This window comes from Bemisia tabaci, chromosome 10 (assembly GCF_918797505.1).
Source record: "Bemisia tabaci chromosome 10, PGI_BMITA_v3".
NCBI lineage: Eukaryota > Metazoa > Arthropoda > Insecta > Hemiptera > Aleyrodidae > Bemisia > Bemisia tabaci.
In genome coordinates this window covers 6,399,659-6,413,712 of record NC_092802.1, presented here as the reverse complement: position 1 = coordinate 6,413,712, position 14,054 = coordinate 6,399,659, and the positions used below count along the sequence as shown (strand labels likewise).

At 39.7% G+C, this 14,054-nt stretch overlaps 3 protein-coding genes across 4 annotated transcripts in view; 2 read left to right on the top strand and 1 right to left on the bottom strand.

Moving 5' to 3' along the window:
* LOC109029852 (uncharacterized) overlaps positions 1-6,365 on the top strand; it is a 33,545-nt gene extending 27,180 nt beyond the window's left edge. Inside the window, 3 exon segments of the mRNA XM_072304939.1 lie at positions 708-873; positions 2,271-3,528; positions 3,530-6,365. Of these exon segments, the coding sequence (XP_072161040.1) occupies positions 731-873; positions 2,271-3,528; positions 3,530-5,011 (2,883 nt within the window). The 5' untranslated portion in view covers positions 708-730 and the 3' untranslated portion in view covers positions 5,012-6,365.
* Positions 6,366-7,022: 657 nt separating this feature from the next.
* ND-30 (NADH:ubiquinone oxidoreductase core subunit S3) lies at positions 7,023-11,729 on the bottom strand. Its single transcript, XM_019040594.2, has 5 exons — positions 11,538-11,729; positions 10,903-10,998; positions 9,350-9,597; positions 7,810-8,055; positions 7,023-7,380 (listed from the first exon to the last, which is right to left on the bottom strand). Exons 1-5 carry the CDS (start codon positions 11,599-11,601, stop codon positions 7,219-7,221), a joined length of 816 nt encoding a protein of 271 aa, XP_018896139.2. The 5' UTR covers positions 11,602-11,729; the 3' UTR covers positions 7,023-7,218.
* A 269-nt stretch (positions 11,730-11,998) lies between these two features.
* LOC109029854 (uncharacterized) overlaps positions 11,999-14,054 on the top strand; it is a 31,462-nt gene continuing 29,406 nt past the window's right edge. The window contains exon 1 of one of the 2 annotated variants that reach the window (XM_019040523.2): positions 11,999-12,349. The gene's annotated coding sequence lies outside the window, so the exon portion shown is untranslated. The remainder of the gene's footprint in view (positions 12,350-14,054) is intronic. The other variant, XM_019040524.2, reaches the window with a different exon arrangement.

The window sequence follows — 14,054 nt, the reverse complement described above, 5'->3', positions numbered from 1 at the left end:
ATACAGTATCCTTCGTCTGGGAAACTACGAATTTTGTCGGGCAGTATTATAATAACGTCCAGCAGCATTCCATCGTATTTTCGGCCGAAAACCAAAAATATTGTTTTGAAAATTGTTATTGTTTTGCCATTTTTTACGGGTAAAAGTGTTAGTCACCGTTGAGATATCATATTCAGAGACTTTTTAGGGGAATTCGGCGAGTGATGCTGTTGGGCTACATATGACCTAAACTGATAAAACCTTTAATTTGGATAGTAAGGAAGTTTCGGTTTATTCATGATCGATATCTTATTTGTCTAGGGACTGTATTTTTGGTAATTTTTTAGACTGAAAACCTACCTCGTGATAATTATGGAAGGTGATGCTTCCTGCGAATATTGCAAGGCAGCATTTATGACAAAATTACCGGTAATCGGTAACGTGTTCGGGGTATAAACGGGAGAATTTCACCAAAATTCTCTTTACCCTCTCTTTATAATGATGTAATCAAACAGAAAACTTACCATACTTTTTAAAAAAAAACTAAAAATTGTTGGGCAGTGAGGAAAGTGATCACATTTTCTTCAACTTTACCTGCTCATCGTACGCTTGACTTGTATGCCCATTTTTCCTGCGGCACGAATATGCATGAACCAAAATGGGGTTTGGTTACTTAGGTCTCCATATATTAGTTTACTCATTTTGCCTTTTAATTTTTTTGTTAACAGTGGCGTGAAGCAGAGGAAGAAAGATGAGTGTGATTATTCGTTTGCAGAATTTGCCCTGGTCGGCCAACGCTGCGGACATCCGAAAGTTTTTCCATGGGCTCTCAATTCCGGAAGGTGGAGTTCACATTGTCGGTGGCGAGCAGGGTGATGCATTCATCGCTTTCAGGTATGAATCGAGTATCTATTGCCTCATCTCCGGAGGAAATTGATACTTATAACTGTACTTATAAACAGCCTTTAAATATATTAAATTAATACACGTAAAGAAGATATTTAATAATCATTAGCAATAAAGAAGAAGAGGTAGAAAATTTATAATAAAATCATTAGCATAGAGAAGAAGAGGTAGAATAATATATATATCTTAAGAAAAGAATATAGTTAATAATATTTAAGTGCTGTACTTATAAACAGCTCTTTGACTTTTGACTTTGTGAAGTTGTGCTTTTGGTATAAAGTTTGGATCATTGACAGTTTCAGTGTATTAGCAGTATGTGCCTTTCATGTAAAACTTAAAAATCACCTTCCATAAGTAGCTTTGGGGCCGTCTACTTAGTCAAATTGGGAATTCATATCGACGGTGAAACTACCGAACCACGCATTTCATTTGCGGTGTTTAAAAACCTCTACCCCTGTTTTATTTTTTTTAAAAAGAGAAAAATCAACGTCACTTCTTGAAGTTTTCTCAGAATTTGCCTCTCACAAAGAAGAAAAATCAAGGACATTTTTAAGAAATGGAAGTTGAGTGGTTCTCTTTTTAAAGAATAAAGTAAAAGAGGAAGTCTCCAACGTCGCAAACCGAGATACTTGATTTGGTAATTTCACTATCGATATTTCAAAACAAATGGTAAGCTTGAAAACTAAGGCGTTGACTGTGTAAAATTGAAGGCTTTTAGGTCAGAGAGCACAAGCAAGGATGTTTTCATCGCCCAAGTATAACACATATCGCATTTAATTGCTATCACATGATCAAATTTGCACAAGTAATTCTGTTTCCATCACCCAAGGAGCACAGATTGCAATTAATTGCTACTACCTTCATGATAAAATTATCCTAATTGCGTTCCGCAGATTTGAGTATGGTTGCCTTTTCATCGATTGGAAGGGCTTTCCGTATTGAAATTAATCACATAAAGTGCCTACAGGTCTTGTAAGTCTCTGATAAGTCCGTAATTTTTATGACCTATCCCAAAGTCACGAAAGGTCCTTAAATTTCACTCCTTGCCGCCGCCGTACTTCCTGGGGTTCTCATTAAAAGCAATTTTGTGATATTTTTGTCTTGTATTCACACTACTAAGGCGGAAAGAAAGTCCTGAATTTTTTTGTCGAACTATACAATAAAATTGGAAAAAATTGCAATTTTATTTTGCACAGAAAATTACATTCAGTTTTCTCACACATGGATCATACTTCATTTGTCATCTAAAATCGGCTTTCATTCACCATATGATGTAAAAATATTGAAATTTATAAAAGGGGACAAATCACAAATCTCATTTCATTAAATCGCAAAATTATTTCAATATTCCATCATAATTTCATCGGTCTTTTCTTTTGTTACAGCACGGATGAAGATGCTCGCCAAGCCATGTTGATCGATGGTGGTAGGATAAACGAAGTGAAAATCAAGCTATTGCTGAGCTCACGATCCGAGATGCAGAAAGTAATCGAAACCGCGAGACAGCAAGCTTTGAACCTCCAAAACTACATGCAAATGCCTGCCCAACCCCCCGTGATGCCCACAATGCCGAACATGCAGAATCTCCAGAGCATGCAGATGATGCAACAAATGGCGCAACAGATGATGCCAATGGGGATCCCGCAGCAGCAAGTCCCCCTCGTCAATCAGTGGCCAGGACAAGTTCCTGGGTCCGTGAAAATGGGCCCTATCGGGATGGTAGCCCCAATGCCCAGCCAGGCCACTACTCCCAATCAAAACCAAGGAGCAGAGAGAGACCCGTCGCCTCCTGTAACGTCAGAATTGATCGTAGAGGGAGAGAAGGTGAAGTCTGATTCAGAGGACGAAAGCAAGAAAGGAAGCCATCGTGACCGCGACAGCTCTCACTCGAGATCCCGGTCTCGATCGAAAGAAAAACGAGATCGAAGGGACTCCCGTTACAGAGATCGCAGGGACCGCGATCGAGACCACGGTAGAGATCGAGATCGCCACAGAGACCGTGATCGTGACAGGGACAGAGATAGGGATCGAGACAGGGATAGGGACAGGAGGAGGCGCAGTAAAAGCAGAGATAGACACCGGGACAGGCGCCACAGATCCAGGAGCAGAGACAGGAGTCGTAGAAGTGAAACCTCGAGGGATAGAGATCGGGATCGACATGGGAGAGATAGAGACCGCGATCGCAAGAGGAGCTCTAGCAAAGAAGCGAACTCAGCTGTTACGACCAACGGAGATTTGAAAGGTATGGACCCTCAAGGAGAAACGCCGACTAACAACGGCACTTCAGTTACCAGTGAAAATCCACTAGCGGCCACACCTCAAGTGGCAAGTCAAGTTGCAGGCCTGCCGCAGCCCCCCGTGATGCTACATCCTGGTCTCGCAGCCGGGAATGCCTTCCCACCTATCCCGGAGCCTCCAAAAATGCCTGTCGTGTGGCCCGGTTTCCCCGGCGAGATGATGCCGCCAGCTGGCTTACCCCCTCAGCCCGGCACCTTGCCCGCTCAAGCAGGCACTCTGCCTCCACCGCCTATGTTCATGCCACCCGATTTTTTTGTAAATAGTATGAACCTCCCGCCTAATATACCTAATGTACCGGCACAGGGAGAGCCGTCAAACCATGTAGGAGAGCGCAATGACTCGAAAAAAACAGGAATTGAACACACAGAAGAACTGTTGTGTTCAAATTCAAAATATGGCGAAGAGTGTTGGTTATGCTGACATTGAAAAGTTCTTCCAGGGTTTGGAAATTGTACCCAAAGGTATTAAAATGATCAACGATGATGACGGGAATAGGTCTGGCCTTGCGTATGTTCGTTTTGTGCATGATGGCTTTAAGAATCAAGCACTGAAGCTTAATGGACGCCCAATGAAAGGGCAATGGAGAGAAACCAGAGTCAAAGTAACTCATCTGGATGACTATATTTACAATGAAGCAATCGATGATTTCCACCCACCCGAAAAGAAGCTGAGACCCGTTGGGCCAGTATTTGACACACTTAAACTCTCTCAACTACCACGATACACCAAAGAGAAAGAAGTAATGGCTCTATTCACTAATGTAAGACCACGTAATGTCATCATCTATCCTAATAAACATCTTTGTGATGCGTTTGTTGAGTTCGAGAGTCCACAGGAGGCAGAGCTAGCTGCATCCCTTCCTTTGATGATGGGCAGGCATCATGTAGTTACTGAGCCTGTATTTGACAAGGATCCTAATCTTCACTTAAGTGCTGTCGGAAACAACATGTTCCTGGCCAATCAATCTGGACCAGAGATTCCACCCCCAAGGCAAGATCCTCGCAGAAAGAGCTTGAACGAGAAGGAAACCATCAGCCCTGTTCCACCTAGACATGTTCCTGAGCCATCAATAGAAAATACTGTTCCTGTGTCCGACTGTTTATTACTTAAAGGATTGCCATTTAAAGCAAACGATCGTGATATTCTAGACTTTTTCTCAGATGTCGGTATTGTACCGTTGAAAATTCACATCATGTTCGACAAGCAAGGGAAACCAGCCGGCGATGCGTTTTGTGAATTTAATACGCCGGAAGAGGCCAACCGCGGGTTGGTGAAACAAAACGCCCCCATGGATAGGAATATAGTGACGGTAGTCCCTATTCCCAGGCACGAAATGATGTGTGCCCTCGGAATTCTTCCTCCCGGACCGATGATGCCTCCCCATATGGCAGGACCTGGTATGCCAGCTCCTCGAATGCCACCAGGAATGATGGGACCACCTATGGGACACCCAGGAGACATGCGAATGCCCATGCATCATCGACCCACCAGACCGGACTTTATTCCAGGGGGACCCAATTTTAGAGGTCATCGAATGGAGAACGATTATATTAATGACAGTATCAATGTGGATGGGTTTGGGAAGCCAGGGTGTGTTGTTTCCATGGAGAATGTCCCATTCAGTGCTGGCGTGGAGGATATTCTGCACTTTTTCCATGGCTTTGATGTGGTTCGTCAGAATATAATTCGGAGGTTCGACGATGATGGCAAACCTACCGGCGACGCCAGGGTTTGTCTGAAGACGCAAGCTGATGCGCAAAGAGCATGCCAAAAGTTGCACAAGAGGATGATTGGACATCGAATCATTTACTTAAGTATTGTAGATTAATGTGATAGATTATTTGAGTGTCTAAGAGTTCGAAAGTACTAACTTGATTTTTTAACCCCTCTGCAAATATTTCGGAAAATATGTCAATATTTTCTCCCCTCTCTGACTTCCTTCGAGTATGAGAAATATAAATAGGGACAGCTAATGCTGTTTTTTTTTATATGTCAAAGGCTCTATCGGATTTTGTTGACATCTAAAGTGATAGTTCCAATAAGAATAGAGTTACAAGGGTGAAATAAAATCACCACCCTGATGTTTGACATGGACGTTTCTGTTGATAAAAACAATGTGGCAGTTATTTCAATATCTGTCGTGAGAAAAAAATAAACCCCAAAAATACATCCCGTTCACAAGTTTGAAATTGGAATGTGTTTATGCTAAATGGAAGTATGATAAATGAATTAAAATAAAAGAATTCATACTCCTACGTTTTGTATGCTTCTTTTGATTTTGTTCAGTTGGTAAAAGTTCTTTTTAGCATAAAAAAGTCTGTCTTAGAGTTTAGCTAAAGCTGTGATCGTGGAAGGTTTCACATTATCAATTGATGCTTTCTGTAACCAGGCAACATCATAGAAACACAGAATCAGTGTGTGTTTTACTGTGATCTAGAAACGTGATGTAATAACCATCAGACTCCTGGATCTTGTATCTCAATTTAGCATGATGAAAAATTCCTCATTATTCTTTGATTTTCAAACAGTGAAGGAAAATTTGAATTATTTTCTTGCTCTTCCCTCTTATTACCATGCATATTTTGTGATAATTTCAAGCAATAAAGTCAGTCTGTTTTCCATGAGAAGTATAACAGTGGAGGGAATTTTTCTTGTATTTCCTTTTTTTCTTTTTTTTACGAGAGTATAGCAAGTAATAAGTTTTGGTCTCAGCAAAAATTAGCAAATACTGCTAAAAATTTACTGTTTTATTGCCGTTGTTAGGTACAGCCATGAATTTGTATACTTACACATCTTAAATGAAACACAATGTATCTTTTCAGTGTGGATCTCAAAGATCTTTGTTCAAGTGTACAGAATAGAATTTATATATTTTCGTTTCAGATTGGTCTCTGTTATATTTTGCTTTGTAAATTTGACCTAGAGGTGTTTTTTTACAACGATTTCGTTATTTCATTTGTATATTTTTTGATTTTGTAAATTTATGTGTAAATTTACCTCTCTTACCCTCAGAAAAGAATCCAAGCCATTAAGTTGGGATGACCTACAAATGCATGTAAAAAAGCTTTTATCACTATGCAGGCCCAGAAGACTTTATCTTTTTCCTCTGGCGTCATTAATTTGTTTAATTAGAAGGGCAAAGAACTTGAAAAAAAAAATAAAGTTATAATTTTTTATCAGAATCATGTGTTTCTTACTGTACTGCATCTGCACCTCACTGCAAAAACTTTTCTCCTTGATAATGTTTTTATTTGAGTAGATTTACCTCAAAATAGAGGATTTCTTTGGAGATTCTTTTAGAAGTATGAGGTTTATCTGACAATTTGCTACTCTTCTGAAGCAAAGCAAAACGGCTTTTAATTAGTAACAAATCGAAGTGGTGATAAACGGAATTATTTACACATCCTAATCTTGGCAGTATTAAATTATTACACTTTGACAATTTTTAACAACTTTCTTGAACCTCAGAATTTTTTCTGTTCCGGAAAAGAAAGCTTAAGAAAAAGTTTTTGCCTCTGCATGGATAAATCACTGCATCAGGAGCTCAAACCAACTAAAACGTTTCCCACGTCTTAGGAAATGGAAGGACATTATTACATATTTCCTTATTTTAGTTAGCAACTATTGGAGTTTTATATTTTTTCGTTGGTGTCAGTTCAAGTTACAAATTTTTAAAAATCTAAGATTCTAATAGCTAATCTTTGAAAGAAATGTTAGTTGTTGAGATTTTCTGCCGCAGACTCACTATTTGGACTGAAAATTTTTTACATAATCTTTCAAGGATATTTTTTTTTGTATTTTCAAAAGAGGATTCAGAAAAAAAATTTACCGAAATCAAATTTAAATTAACAATGAAATTTATTAACAAATAAATATACAAAGAAGGGCCTGGTGCTATACCTTATTTTAAATTTGGGTGAACTAATTTATGTGAGCTGTCTGATACAAGCCTGTAGCGAACCAAGAATATAATTACAGAACCCAATAGTCCTGCTTGGAAAAGACTAGTGGCTGTAAAAAAAAGAGGAAAAAAACTTAACTCTTTTTGTCGATTGGAACTTCTTCAACGACAGGATATTTGTCGGTACGGAAGTTAGGGAACTGCTCCCAAGGGGCCTCGAGCTCGAATTTTCTGAATTCCTGCGCCAACTCCAATGGCTCAACTACAACACGCTTTTTCTCATCATCATATCTTACCTGAAAAATTAAGAAAATTCAAATTAGCATCGACTCTTAAACAAGTTATTTTTGGTCATACTGATCAACAGAAGTCTAACCAGCAAATTTCCATGATTTTATAATGGAAGGTTTATCTCAAGACACAGTTCTTAAATTTTTTTATTATCATTGAGCTATTCAAAAGACAAAGTGTCGCTAATTTCACTTTGAAAAGAGTGGTGAGTGAGAAGCAGAAATAGTGACTAATTTGAGGTACTGTTCCCGTTTTAAACTGCAGGAGCATTAACTGGTTTAATCCGGTCGGATTTTTTAAGGCAATCGGCCCTTAAACGATAGACTGGACCGTTTGCTTGACCACCGGTCATCCACTACTTTGTTGGAGGAACTGCAGCAAAATTTGAGCTGAGAAGGACGTTTCTCTTAAAGGGGCAATACTAAAACACTTACTTCTACATATCCAGTCAGAGGAAAGTCTTTTCGGAAAGGATGTCCTTCAAACCCGTAGTCAGTCAGAATACGGCGCAGATCAGGGTGATTAACAAAATATACACCATACATATCCCAGATTTCTCGTTCGTACCAGTTTGCTGCCTTGAAAACACTGTTGGCTGACTCAATTGGAGTCAGTTCGTCTGTGTAAGTTTTTACTCGGATCCTGGAGTTGTACCTCAAAGAGAGAAGGTTGTAAATGACCTGGAAACAAATAAAATAATTCAGCCAGTTGAACACTAGATTTCCAGAATTTTGAAGTTAATGAAAGTGAACCTACAACACTTGCGCAAAATATTTGTTGGTCAGTTCATCCATTGATAAAATCTAGATTTTGAGACATTTAAAACCAGAAAGTTACATCATACTGTAGTGATTCAGGTGTGACGCCACCACCACCACGTAGTGTGCTTAACTGCCTGTGTTGCCTATCAGTGGAGATTGAAACAACACAGTCCAACTCGGTGAAGGCATGGTCGAGCTCTGCAGCGTCTGCCACTCTTGGATAAGACCTACCGTTGGCTATCAGACGGCCGCGGAGCCTTGCAGGAATACAGAGTATACAGAATGTGTCAATAGTAGGAAGTTAAGGAGGACAGTCCAACTTCGGGGTGCACGAGGGCAGGGTTCCTGCCGGTTGCCTTGGCCCCTTGGGGGCGCCTCGCCGGTCAGTGTGGCCCTTGCTTACTTCCTAACTATCACCACCAGCCAACCATTGCTGCCAATGATCACAATCCGCATGGCCCTCCTCAGGAACACCTCTCATAGCATCATCTTTATTTTTACTATTAAGGTATTGATTTACAAAATTTTATCACAAAATGTGTGGAAAAAAAACTTCAAATTTTTACTTACATTTGGGCCCTTGGGCACTGAATAAAAGTGTCGACACATTAGTTAACCATTCTTTACTTTCGGTTTGCAAGCGTTTTCGCGTCACTACTATCCACATGAAAACATCCGACTCTCGCAGAAGCAAGAACACAAGCTGAGATAAGTTTTCTAATACTTTCAAACTTTGTAACACTGTAATATTTAGCCACACAGAAATCACAATCACATAAAAGTCATGAATCCTGTTCAGTCGCATAACTGATAAGTAGTTTTTTCACGATACAATCTAGAGACGGATGTTTTCAAGGTGGATAGTAGTGAACGCCGCTTTGTGCAGAGGCCTAAATTCGTCGTCTGCGCTTGCAAACCAAAAGTAAGCAACGGTCAACTTATCTCAACACCTCTACCAGGAGTACAATGAGAGTTTCAGAAGAACTAATTGGAGTAAGATATTATTACATTTATAAAATTTTGCACAGTGATACTTTTTTACATGAAGATGAACTAGTGTTGTAAATTTTTCATGATATTCAAAATCTTTTACGATTTAATCTTGATCAAATTGGCGCTTACCATGATCTCTCCCGAAGGTGACCAAATATGCTTCGCAAAATTCAAGTACAAGTTTCATAAAACTATATGTTCAAGCAATGAGTGAGCTTACCTCAAATCTGAAAAGCCTGCTTGGCACATCCATTCCAGCAATGTCAACTAAATTGACGAACTGGGCGGTGTGATGATCCTTCAAAAATTGTAGGACAGGGATCACACCTTCCGGTGCAATTAGTACTTCTAACTCATCTCCTGCTGCCAATTGCACTTTCTGAACATACTTAGGAAGACATTCTGCGACATACTTTCCAAATCCAGCCAGTTGTTCACGGACCTCTGTATTCACCTTGCGTATTGTTGCTAAACATAACAGAAATTAAACAGTCATTAGATTCGGACTCAGCTGACTATTTGCAATGTACAAAATTTTTTATTGGTGAACCCAAAGAATTTAGACTAACCATTATTAATCCTTGAAGTTGGATATTTGGTTGAAAGGTATTTTTAAATTTTTCAATAAAAAGAAAATGTTGATACTAGTTTATCCTAATACTTTTTGACCAATTTTGATTGAAGTAAATGTTATGAAAGATTTTCAAAAAGTGAAGAAAATCTCAAACAGTGGTAATTTAGAGTACTAGGGTTGCAAATCATGTTATGCTTAAAATTGTACATATAGAAAATTAAAAAATTTTATCTACTGATGAAAAATTAATTCTTGAACAGTGTTTTGAAGAAGTTGAATTTTAAAAACGAAAGCAGATTTGAAAGGATTTGAAAAATTCCAGACCAATCGTCAGAGCATATAAATAGATTTTAAGAGCAAAGTTTATTTTTGTAAAGTTGCTGAAACATGATAGAAATAATTGACATCATGGGATTGCCGATAGTACCCAAGCCATTAATTTAATAGTCCAAAAATCCTAACTGAAGATTGTGATTGTCGCGTCTGTAGACGGAGTGAAAAAGAGGGTTCGGAGGACCGTGAAAAAGAGAAGGAGAAAACGAGAAAAAATAACTAAAAAGAAAGAAAGAGGATCATCTCGGGGACAGAACCCAAGGCAACTAGGCGTACCGCGTACCTAGGCATCCCACCACGAGAAGAAGAAAGGAAACTACCGAGACGATGATATAGACAGGAGAGCAAACAACGAATAATAATAACTAAAGGGCAAAGAGGAAAATAAACTTCCCAGGGAAAACCGTCCTGGGGAAATGAGCTTCCCAGGGAAAACCGTCCTGGGGCAAATAGGGGAATGTGCGTCCCTAGGGTCTTCTCAGGGTATGTGCTTCCTGAGGAAAATGGAAATCATACCACGGAAAAACGTCGTGGCGAAAAGATACCTACAATGAGAAGTGACGTCGAGCGTACCGCGGGAGAGACGAGATCTGCTGCGCCGGCTGGAAGCTGAGTGCTGGCCCACTCGTCCACGGGCTGCGGTCCGGCCACCGCGAGGCATGGTTGCGCAGAAAAGCTGCGCCGATGTCGGCGCGCACACTGCGAAAAGCTAAGGCGGCGCGGGTGACAACGCGGGGAGAGAGGAGAAGGTGGGCAGCGCGGTAGAAATAACGGGAGGAATGAACTGTAAATATATCCACTAAAAATGACAAATAAAACTATCCTTTGGGTCTGAAAACCCAACAGTGATGAAAAACTAAACTTACGTGTCTTGTTTTCAGTGACTCCTGATGCAACTGTTGTGGTTTCAAACCGTACATTAAATGCATTCACCAGCGGTTTAGAACAATTCTTCTCAAGAGCTAGAACCAGGGAAAGAAACAGAATGAGACAAACTTCGAAGATAAAATTTTCCAGACTTTACTAGTATTTGTTTCTTTGGGAGCTTGCAGCACTCAAGTTTGAGTTTATTACAGTTGTTGTACTATCGGCCACTGTACTTACCAGAGGAGTGGCATGGACAAGGCATCAGACTTCGATACAAAAAGTTATACTCGTTGCATGGAATTCAAAACCATTAGATGATTGATACAATGACATTTTGACACTTGTTAAATTGTAGCTTCTAATCGCCAGTAACTAAATTAATTTTGATTGGAGGACATGAACGCAGGTAGACGTGCGGAGTAACATCTATATTTTCAGTGGATGTGTGAATCCCTACCGAAATTTTGTACGGAGTCTTTCGATGGATTTTGTGGCAGAATTCGATTCAATGTATTTTGAGACATGAAATATCAAAGCAAAATGATGGTACTGTACAGTGATTACATGAATAGTTTGATCAAAAACTGGAAGATTCTTGAGAAAAGATCAAATCCTGAAAATGAAAATTACGAACCTCTAGCACAGTTGGGAAGCTGCTTGAAGTTTCTGGCCATTTGTCTCATCAAAGAATACGCCATGGTGGATTGTCTCCAACAAAGAGTACTTACAGTTTTAGAAATAAATAAAAATTAATCAAAATTAGAGACAGAAATTTAGTTACGATCCATTTTCGGTCACAGGATTTCGCAGGTCGATAGTTTGAGGTTATGTCAAAATCAAAACACGCGGGTACCAACCTACTCAGAGGCCAGACCAAATTTATTCTCTATTTCTTTTTGTAAATTTGAATTGTACATGGGGAAAAATGCATCTTTAAAAATTATCATTCACATTAAGCGAGAAATACCTAAATATTTTCTCGATTTAGTGTGGCTTTGGTCATTTCCGCGATCGACGCTAAGCTTCTCCTAAAAAAAAAATCATGTTTTTCAAAAAGGCGAACTTGATGAAAAACAATCAGCTGATTGAAAAGCCGAAGCCTAAAATTGTCAAAATTGTAAACATGGCGTCTGAAGTCTAGTTCGGCACATATTAATTTTCTCTATCTAGTTTGGTTCTTTTTGAAGAATTTAATTTCTGTTTCCCACCGCGAAGTTCTGTGTTTTACTACTTGCGCCAAACCAGCCGATTGATCAGTGAACTTAAACTTTCGGACGAGTTCTTTCCGCTGATTCCGTTGGTCCGATCTTACCTCAGTGTTTCAGGTTCTAGTGTGCAATGTCGCTATTTTGAATTGTTTCTGTGATTGAATACTTAGTCAGTTTGGGATTCTAGCCGCTTATTTCTCAGTATTTTAAGAATGACTTTTTGGGTCTGTTGAGTGAGGTAAGCATGCTTCAACATCAGTCTGTCAGAATTTCTACATTCTGATCTGATTCTTTCACACAGCCCTGGCTTGCACCATGAGGAGTAAAAATTGACTTTCTTCAGCATAGAGTGTGGGTCTCACACTGCGTGGACTCTGTTTAAGATCAGTAATTAGTTAACTTTTCGCTTTAGTTTTGATGCATATTTTATAGTCTTCAGCATGCTTCTAGAACCCAGCTGGTCTTCCATGATCAGTTGGCTCCACCGCATCATTACCCTGTTCCATTTGTATGTGCTAATCACCACACAGATCAAGAAATGCTAATAGCTAGTCATCAGATTTCCACGTAGCTACACATGTCTCTTATATTTCTGTTCTTGTATGTTATTATGTAATTTAGTTGTGAAAGAGCCAGAAAATGATCTGCCGAGTCACCTGAAAGTTGCGAGCAGTTCCGACATGATTCGGATTAATTGCTACCTTTGAAAAGCAGTTAAACTGAAAGCTATACTTACCTGATCATGAAAATCCTCCAGAGGATTTTAGGATGGCCAGTACTGATTCACATTTGTCCAAGATGCAGAGAACATAGGAGAACCTCCTACCACCGATAGGACTCCAACAATTTGATGTTTTTTCACATGGGCCTATCTTCTTTCTGTGCATAGAACAGAGATTGGAGTTGACAGGATATGAAATTAGTTCTTAACTGTTCTGATCTTGTGCCAGATTATCCCCATCCCAAAGTTCTCCTCCTATAGCCCTGAACGTTGCAAGAACTCGCACATCTTTCCGCGAAAACATATTCATTCAGAAAGACTAGACTCAATAAGAAAATATTCATGTTTCAGTTCAACACTTTTAACCGGACTTTTTTGAGCATATTGATTCAAGTATTCACTGACGCTTAGTAGGTAGTGGCAAGCTGAACCGTGTGCATTTCTATGTCATAGCCAGCAATCATAGGCAATTCCTACTTAGCATTCCTGGTCATGGGTTTGAGGTTAAATGTTTGTAGCAGCAAAGAACACACGGGATCGTTTATGGAGGGCTTAAAAAAGTTGATTGTTTTATTTGAGAAAGTGAATTTATTCCCGGCCCGGAATTTTCAGTTTAAAACTTTGGCAAGTTTTATCGAAAGAAACAAATTTGTTCGGCAGAATCACATTTTAAATGAAGGAAAAAATTATGAAATGTATGTCAATACTGTAATGGTCTCGGGGATGGGGAAATAGTCCAACTCGCGTTGATATCTTGAATGCCCTGAGGTGACGATCACCGTTAAGTACGCAAAGGATGACCCGTGACACAGCTGACAATCACCCGCGAAACTGACCCTGCCGTGGCCGTTTGGTCGCCGTTATATTCTGGCGCCCAAAAAGCTCTGGCCCTGATTCAGCACGCGCCAACCAAAACACCTGCCTGCGTTTATCTCGGAAATACGCGATCTCTCACGTATGTCCGAGGTGCTCCTAACAGAGGCGTACTCCTAGCTAGAGTGTGTCTCTGCTACAATACATGGATTAAGGGCAGGTAAGGGTGAAAACGGATGCAACCCGCCTAACGTAACCCGGCAGCTTCCCTTTGTTTTCCGTAGTTATTACAAACACACTCTCACACAATTTTTAAAATGGCCAGGAATGCTAAATAGGAATTGCCATAGGCTAAGTAATCAAGCAGAAAGGAACCAAACCACATCAGCTACTGCCAAATTTTTGCGGA